At 40.3% G+C, this 9,133-nt stretch overlaps 1 protein-coding gene across 1 annotated transcript in view; it reads left to right on the top strand.

Annotated features, from left to right (window-relative positions):
• LOC136830102 (synaptic vesicular amine transporter-like) overlaps positions 1–8,919 on the top strand; it is a 58,713-nt gene extending 49,794 nt beyond the window's left edge. The window contains exons 8-14 of the mRNA XM_067089295.1: positions 398–481; positions 878–1,060; positions 3,103–3,204; positions 3,894–4,120; positions 5,166–5,349; positions 7,255–7,394; positions 7,998–8,919. Coding sequence (XP_066945396.1) covers positions 398–481; positions 878–1,060; positions 3,103–3,204; positions 3,894–4,120; positions 5,166–5,349; positions 7,255–7,394; positions 7,998–8,069 — 992 coding nt within the window. The 3' untranslated portion in view covers positions 8,070–8,919. The remainder of the gene's footprint in view (positions 1–397; positions 482–877; positions 1,061–3,102; positions 3,205–3,893; positions 4,121–5,165; positions 5,350–7,254; positions 7,395–7,997) is intronic.
• Positions 8,920–9,133: the final 214 nt, after the last annotated feature.

Genomic DNA, 9,133 nt, shown 5'->3' with positions numbered 1-9,133 from the left:
TATATATATATATATATATATATATATATATATATATATATATATATATATATATATATATATATATATATATATATATGTTAGAAATAATCAACACACAATCGCTTGTGGAACAGAAATAAATTTCTGACTCACAACGGGATCGAACCCAAGTCTTTCAATCGAAAGACCAGGCAGTGACTTGCGTGGCTTGGTTGGCAGCGGTCTTGCCTTTCAGTTGAAAGACCTGGGTTCGATCCTGATGTGAGTCAGATATATATATACACATACACTGCGTTTCTTTATACATTTTTGCATTATGCATCATACATTTCTTTCATCACTATGTACCCCCCTTTATCCTTTTTTTTCTCATTTTCCTTCATTTATCATAATATTTCTCGTATTTCCTCCCCAGTTTTTGCATTCGGGACAAGCTACCGAGTTCTCTTCATCGCCAGAGCTGTGCAGGGCATTGGGTCCTCATGTTCTTCAGTGTCAGGTATGTTTGACTTATTATTATTATTATTATTATTATTATTATTATTATTATTATTATTATTATTATTATGGGTCCTCATGTTCTTCAGTGTCAGGTATGTTGACCTTTATTATTATTATTATTATTATTATTATTATTATTATTATTATTATTATTATTATTACTATTATTCCAACATACCATTCTTGTGACATTTTCATTGCATTTCAAGAGATATCCTTGTTCTTTAATATTGTTGTTATATTGCCGTTATCATCATTGTTGTTTTTTAGTTGTTTTTCTTAAAAAATAAACCGCAACAACATATTAACATACTTTTCTTAGCATTGTTAAAGCAACGACCCGATTCTTGAAAGATCATTCATCTAACTCTTTCTCCTTCCCCCCCCCCACAAGGCATGGGCATGCTGGCGGAGAGATACCCGGACGACAAAGAGCGAGGAAACGCCATGGGCATCGCCCTCGGAGGCCTGGCCCTGGGCGTGCTCATCGGCCCGCCCTTCGGAGGAGTCATGTTCCAGTTCGTCGGGAAATCGGCTCCCTTCCTCATTCTGGCTGTGCTTGCTCTGGGCGACGGACGTGAGTGCTTGCTGTTTGTTTGTATGTTTGTTTGTTTGTTTGTGATTTCCTTGTTTGTTTATGGCCTTCCTTTATGTTCCTGTTTGTTTATGGCCTTCCTCTTTATAGTCCTGTTTGTTTATGGCCGTCTTTTATGCTCCTGTTTCTTTATGATCTTCCTCTCTATGTTCCTGTTTGTTTATGGCCTTCCTCCCTACATTCCTGTTTGTTTATGGCCCTCCTTTCTATTCCTGTTTGTTTATGGCCTTCCTCTCTATGTTCCTGTTTGTTTATGGCCTTCCTCCATGTTTCTGTTTGTTTATGGCCTTCCTCTATTTTCCTGTTTGTTTATGGTCTTCCTCTATTTTCCTGTTTGTTTATTTCCTTCCTCTGTGTTCCTGTTTGTTTATGGCTTTCCTCTCTATGTTCCTGTTTGTTTATGGCCTTCCTTTATGTTCCAGTTTGTTGGGCAAAGTAAACAGCGATCTTTTTGTTCTTGTTTATCGGCTGAGGTAAACAGTTTCCCCATGACCACGTCAGGAAAGCATTCTAATCTAGCCCGCCCGCACCTAACCTAACCTAACCTAACCTAGTTGGTAAACCAGAGGCTTCGTGGCATCCTGTCTAGGGGTCCTCTTCCCCCCCTTCCCCCTTGTCCTCAGGATACCTTAAACACCTCTCTCCCGCCCTTGTGACATACATAATCTCACCTAAGTTCCTATGGAAGACAATTTATATTTGTAAGGTCATCTTGTCACCAAACTTTGCACCAAGCAGATAGCTTTCTTTTTTTTTTTATTTTACTTTGCAAAACAGAAGTGAAGGATATTCGCTATCAGGTGCAGATTTTATCCACCAGTATTAAAATATAGCGCTGTTTGAATTTCATTTGTTTGAATATGCTTGTGTGATTGCGTTGGTCTTGTTAATAGATATCTTATTACTCTCCTCTTTCATAATGTTAACTAGACTGCAATTAAGTCTAGATTTTTAATAGGTCCAAAAAATAGAATGCCTGAATTAGCGTAAGCTGTACAGCAAAAGGAGACTACATTGATTGGTTTCTATCACAAGCTGACATCCCATCCAAGCAACAAATGTCATCAATGCCTTTACCCGCCTCCTGCCATACTTTATGCATTTCACTTGTCTTTTTGCAGCTGTACAGCTCCTATTACCTAGTCTTGTTCCAATATCCACTTTTCTTTTAAGAAAAAAATCTCTAGAGCCAGCAAAATAAAATTCTGGGAATGACCCAGTGATCTGGTGAAATTTTAAGAATTGTAATGACGTGTGGGTTCATTTTCTTGTTGCTGATCAACCTTACAGACTTTGAGACCAATTGCGCCTTGTGGATGGATTACTCTGATTGGGACGTTTCTTCAATAAAAGAAAGTCTTATCTAGATCTGCACAGCAACTGGACTTCGTGAATTAGAAGCAAACCTTGGTTACTTAGGTCTGTTTTTAAGAACCAAACGACCATTATGCAGATAAACATTTTTAACATAAACAACAGAAGTGTCATTCACCTGAACACTCGTTACACTGATCAAAACCTTTTTAGCTTTATGTAAAAGAAAACTATTGTGCCGGCTTTGTCCGTCCGCACTTTTTTCTGGCCGCACTTTTTCTGTCCGCTCTCAGATCTTAAAAACTGCTGAGGCTAGAGGGCTACAAATTGGTATGTTGATCATCCACCTCCAGTCATCGAACATACCAAATTGCATCATCCCTCTAGCCTCTGTAGTTTTTAAGATCTGAGGGCGGACAGAAAAAGTGCGGACTGAAAAAAAGTGCAGACAGAATAAAGTGCGGACGGTTAAAGTTATTTAAGGTTAAAGTTAGCCATAATCGTGCTTCTGGCAACGGTATGGATAGGCCACCACCGAGCCGTGGTTAAGTTTCTTGGACGGCGGCTCATTCAGAATTACACCGAGACCACCGAAAGATAGATCAATTTTCGGTGGCCTTGATTATACGCTGTAGCGGCTGTACAGAAAACCCGATTGCGCCGAAGAAACTTCCGCTCATTTTTTACTTTTTTTTCTCTCTCTCTTCCAGTTCTACAGCTGCTGGTCCTTCAACCTGCCGTGGTCAAGCAAGAGGAGGTGGCCCCCACCCTGGGAGAATTGTGCACGGATCCTTACATCATCATTGCTGCTGGTGAGAGACACTGGGAAAATCACTAAAAAAAAGGCAGTAGAACAAGGACTGTATTCCTTTGCATTGCAGTGCACCTAGAGTGCCTCTTTCTCTGTTAATCAACTAAATCACTAATGGACACTTTTTATTCTTTGATTTTTCTACTTTAAGTATGCTCAGATAGATGACACTTGGTTCTCTGTTTATCATCCCATTTCGTCTTGTATAATCATCTTCATTACCATTTTTGCATCAGATCTTCCCTCGAAGGGGTTAGACGTGAAAGGAGTAACTCTCTTCACTGTTCTGTCTTATGCACTTTCTGCGTGAATTCCGATCTTTGATCATGTTTTCATCTATGCTTTATACCCATGCTTGTCAGAACCTTCCTACTACAAGTCTTCGTCTAGCCACTTCCACATCTACCACTTTTCTGACTAACTGCTCCTTTCCACCATCTCACCACATGTCCAAACCATCCCAGTATTGCTTCTTAATATGATGACAACTGTTATCAGTGTAGTAAAGAATTTGCAGAAGTGGAGCTTAACAGTGAGGTCTGCGTCCCACCATTTCCATGCCTAACACTTTTCTGACTAACTGCTCTTCACCCCCATCTCACCACATGTCCAAACCATCCCAATCTTTGCCATGAATTATTCTACCACTTTATTTACAAGAGCACAGCCTAACAGAGCCACTCCTTACAGGAGCCATTACCTTCGCCAACATGGGCATTGGCATGCTGGAACCTTCCCTACCCCTTTGGATGATGGACACGATGGGTGCCCCCGAGTGGCAGTTGGGGGCAGCCTTCATCCCTGCCTCCGTCTCCTACCTGATAGGGACCAACCTCTTCGGTCCTCTTGGTCACCTCATGGGACGCTGGCTCGCCTCCCTCTTCGGCCTCTGGATCATCGCCGTCTGCCTCATCTTTGTGAGTGAGGCCTTCTGCGAGGACGTTGGTCTTTCAAGATAGTGGTTGAGAGGCTTTCCAAGATATTGGTTGGGTGGCTTACAAGATAGTGGTTGAAAGGCTTTAAAGATGTTGGTTGAGTGGTTGAAAGGCTTTCAAGATGTTGGTTGAGTGGTTGAAAGGCTTTCAAGATGTTGGTTGAGTGGTTGAAAGGCTGTCAAGATATTGGTTGAGTGTTTGAAAGGCTTTCAAGATATTGGTTGAGTGGCTGAAAGGCTTAAAGATATTGGTTGAGTGGTTGAAAGGCTTAAAGATATTGGTTGAGTGGTTGAAAGGCTTACAGGATATTGGTTGTGGGCCTTACAAGATATGGGTTGAAAGTCTTTCAAGATGGGGGCTGAAAGGCTTGAAAGATATTGGTTGAGGGACTTACAAGATATGGGTTGAAAGTCCTTCAAGATAGGGGCTGAAAGACTTTCAAGATATTGGTTGAGAGTCTTTCAAGATAATGGTTGAAAGGCTTTCAAGATAATGGTTGAGAGTCTCTCAAGATAGTGGTTGAAAGGCTTTCAAGATAATGGTTGAAAGGCTTTCGGGATAAAGGTTGAAAGACTTTAAAGATAGTTATTGAAAGGGTTTCAAGATTGTGGTTGAAATGCGTTAAAGATAGTGGTTGAAAGGCTTTCAAGAAATTAGTTGAAAGTCTTTCAAGATAGTAACTGAAAGGCTTTCAAGATATTGTTTGAGAGTCTTTCAAGATAATGGTTGAAAGGGTTTAAAGATAGTGGTTGAAAGGGTTTCAAGGTAATGATTGAGAATCTTTCAAAACAGTGCTTGAAAGACTTTCAAGATAGGTTAAAAGGGTTCTAAGATACTGGTTGGAAGTCTATCGAGGTAATGGTTGAAAGGCTTTAAAGATAATGGTTAAAAGCCTTCAAAGATATTGGTTGAGAAGTTTTCAAGATACTGGCTTTAACCCTTTCAAGGCAAGGGCTGAAAGTCTTTCAAGATAATGTTTAAAAGTTCTCCATTCCATAACATTGATCTTCTTCTTCTTCTTCTTCAGATCCCAAAAGCCACCTCCATCAACCACCTCATCGCCCCAAACGCTGGCCTGGGATTCGCCATTGGCATGGTGGACTCCTCCATGATGCCTGAGTTGGGCTATCTCGTCGATCTTCGTCACTCTGCTGTCTATGGATCTGTCTACTCCATCGGCGACGTCGCTTTCTGTCTCGGTTTTGCCATTGGTGAGACTTCTTCCTCTTCTTTTATCCTTCTTCTTCCTAAGTCATTTGGTCAGACTTCTTCTTCTTCTTCTTCTTCTAAAGTCATTTGGTCAGACTTCTTCTTCTTCCTCTTCCTATAAGTCATTTAGTCAGGCTTCTTCTTCTTCTTCTTCTTCTGCATCTTCTTCTTCTTCTTAAGTCATTTGGTCAAACTTCTTCTTCTTCTTCTTCTTCTTCTTCCTAAGTCATTTGGTCAGACTTCTTCTTCTTCTTCTTCTTCTTCTTCTTCTTCTTCTTTTCTTCAGAAGTCATTTCTTCTTCTTTTTCTTCTTCTTCTTCTTCTTCTTCTTCTTCTTCTTCTTGTTCTTCTTCTTCATCTTCCTGTCATTTGGTCAGACTTCTTATTCTTCATCTTCCTGTCATTTTAGCAACTTCTTCTTCTTCTTCTTCTTCTTCTTCTTCTTCTTCTTCTTCTTCTTCTTCTTCTTCTTCTTAAGTCATTTGGTCAGAATTCTTCTTCTTCTTCTTCTTCTTCTTCTTCTTCTTCTGAAGTCATTTGGTCAGACTTCTTATTCTTCATCTTCCTGTCATTTAGCAAGACTTCTTTTTCTTCTTCTTCTTCCTAAGTCATTAGTAAGGCTTCTTCTTCTCAAGTCCGGGTGCTGTCTAGTTGGCTTTCTGTCTGTCTGTCGCGTGTCTATCCAGAAGGGAATTGGGTTTCTGTCTACTCCATCGAGGAGGTCGTTTTCTGTCTAAATTACAATAATTAGTAAGCCAGTTCCTTTATCTTTACTGGAAAATATAGGTCTAAAACCCTTTCTACCAAACAGTGAAGTTGGTCATTGTTGATTTCACCAAGAACGTTTTCTGAACTGACCTAAATAATTTTTCAACAAAACATTTGAAAGTTCGACCAAGATATTTTTGAATCAAACATCCGTAAGTACAAAGTTCCGTCTACTCAACACCGAAGCTGCTTAAGTCCACTCCAACGGGACTATTTGTGTTCCAGTTTAAAATATTTCCAGCACTACTGAACAGTCTAAACAGTAGCGTTGCCCCTTGTTTCGGTTGATCTAAGGTAAGTGGTCTTTGCTGGGGAAATTTAGGCCCACCTGCTTTCTAGCTATTTATTTCATCTGTGAGCCGTCCTGAACTTGACCCCTTTGCCAGGGCTTGACAAAAAAAAAATCAAAACTAAAAAGATACAGAAACCCGGCTACCTAATTCTGATCCATTTTATTTTATTATTATTATTTTTTTTCCATGTTTTGCATTTGTGATTTGGCATAAAAGATATATTTGTGTTTTTTGCCTGAACTGCCTCCCCTTCGCCCTTTTTTCGGTGTTGAAAGTGAGAGACTATATTTTTTTTAATAAATCAGAAAGCCTTGTCTTTATGTCAGTCAATATCAGCTTGATCAGGTAATGGTTTTTTATTTTTGATGAACAGAATAAATAAAATAATCTGGACCTTCAGCAGGTTTTGGTGCTAGTAGGTATCTGCATCTCAGGTGTCTATTTTGTGACTGCATCTGTCGAGTTTACAACTGCGGTTTCTATATTTGTTCACTTGACCGTTATTTTATTTTATGTAGATCTTGAATTATATGTATTTCAACAAAACTCATTTCTGTAGCAGCTCTAAAATCGTCAGGGATCACTGCATGTCAACAGTGAACACTTTCTGTGTGTTCAGTGAAACAGTTTTTTATCAAACAAATTGATCTGCATCTAAACTCATTTCTGAACACTAAAATTTCTCACTTGTGAACACTTTCTTTGTGTTCAGTGAAACAGTTTTTTATCAAACAAATTGATCTGCATCTATTTCTTGATCAAAATGAGTTACTCTCTCTCTCTCTCTCTCTCTTTCCCTCTCTCTCTCTCTCTCTCTGACAAACCTCCTCCCCATTTTGCCTGCAGGTCCAGCCCTCTCAGGAACGCTAGTGCAGACCTTTGGCTTCGAGTGGATGCTCTATGGTATTGCCATAATCAACTTCCTCTACGGCCCCCTCATGTACTGCCTGAAGTCGCCTCCTGCTAAGAATCACGGAGAACGCCAGGTAAAGCAAGTCGTTCTGGCAACGATGCGTCTCTTATCTTGTAGGTCTTGTTTGAAGTATACCGTTCTTTTCATAAGTATTTTTTGTTATATGTAAATATGCATTAATTTGTCAGATAACTCGGTAATGAGATTTGATTAGTAGCAAGATACGTAAATAAACTAGTTAAAGAACTAACCAATTAAATAATAGAGTAGACGAGTGAGAACTAACCAGTTAATAACTAGATAAGTAGATAGACATTTAAACTAATCATATAACCAACTCGCAAAAAAATGAATGGAATTTAAAGGCTCATAAAAAAAATCTGATTCTATTGTGACTATGTAGAATGTTCGTCACAGACAGCAAAACGGAGGCCAGTAAATCTGATGCTTCCCTAAGGGTCTTGAACCCTATCGATATTCTTTCCAAACAGAACGGTTCTGCAAAACATGAGATATACAAACAGAAGATATCCTGGCAGATACATTTATGAAACTTATGTGAAATAGGAATGAACATGACTGCAAAAAATATAATTCTTACGGCTGAGAAAGAATGACAGACTCTCTCTCTCTCTCTCTCTCTCTCTCTCTCGTAATACATTCCATTTCTCCCCAGGGCTTGATATACGGGGAGAAGTCGTCCGTGAGATACGTCACCTACAAAAACGAGGATGAAGAGGAGAACTGAGAGGGCGAAACAGACTCGCCCTGCGGGGTCTCAGGAGGTCACCCGTTTGGAACGACCTTCAGACGGGATGCATGATAGGTTTAAAGTGGGATGGATGGACGGATGTCCGGGCGCTTCTATCGTTTGTGTTTGAAGTTTTAGACGTTCAATGTTTGAGGCAGCAGGTGTCAAGACAGCTCTCAGCTTGAATAGTAAGCTGTCCAGTGCGATGCTACTTTGAAGAGTATTTGTGTGGGTGATGAGTAGCGATCATTAATCAACAGTTACAAGGTTAGTTTATAGGTTTCGACATGATGACAAGGGGCGACGAGAAACCAAGTGTTGAAATGCCAGTCGCTCCCGCGAGAAAGAGAGAGAGATTTTAAACCTCCTTCTCGAAGACAGGAGCCAAGAAACGTATATTATATATAAATATGTAGCTTGATGAAGCTTCGCGGGAGACGACGAGACAGAAGTGGAGATATGAGTACGGAAGGGAAACTCACACACGCAAAGACTTTTACGAATATCCAGAGGAACTTCTCGCCAGCTTTGTGGAACGTTCCACCTTCGAGCAGGGAAAATCAATCAAGCAAGTGGTCCTAAAGTTTTCCCCCCTTCTGTTCCTTCTTTGCTTTCGATACTCTCAATGATTACGGTGACTGAAAGGTTTAACAATTGTCCTGACTTCGCTCTGAGTAGTCAGGGATCCGTTTCAAGATGGCCGGCACAGCCATTCTGCATAATCTGAAAACTTCAAGAAGAGGCACCTTCAACGAAAGGGATACACACCTTTGGAAACGTGACTTTTATATTGCGTGTAGATGAGAAGCATTACCTGTTCGTCACATGACGTAGAAGAAAAGAAAAACTCGACCCAGACAGTACTCGACGCATTAACCTCTCTATTTCCTCATTCGTTTCCTCTCTGGGCTGCAAGGCTTTTTCGGTCGAAGGCGCATCCAAAATGCCGGGAAATAGAGAAGTTGAAGAGGTCTCTGCGGCCATTGCGATTACACATAGAACTGGCGCGTATGACCAGTAGACGCTACGCTGTGTAGTACGCGACATATTTTGTAAGTGGA

The sequence above is a fragment of the Macrobrachium rosenbergii genome, chromosome 46 (genome assembly GCF_040412425.1).
Source record: "Macrobrachium rosenbergii isolate ZJJX-2024 chromosome 46, ASM4041242v1, whole genome shotgun sequence".
Classification (NCBI taxonomy): domain Eukaryota; kingdom Metazoa; phylum Arthropoda; class Malacostraca; order Decapoda; family Palaemonidae; genus Macrobrachium; species Macrobrachium rosenbergii.
This window is presented reverse-complemented; position numbering and strand designations above follow the sequence as displayed.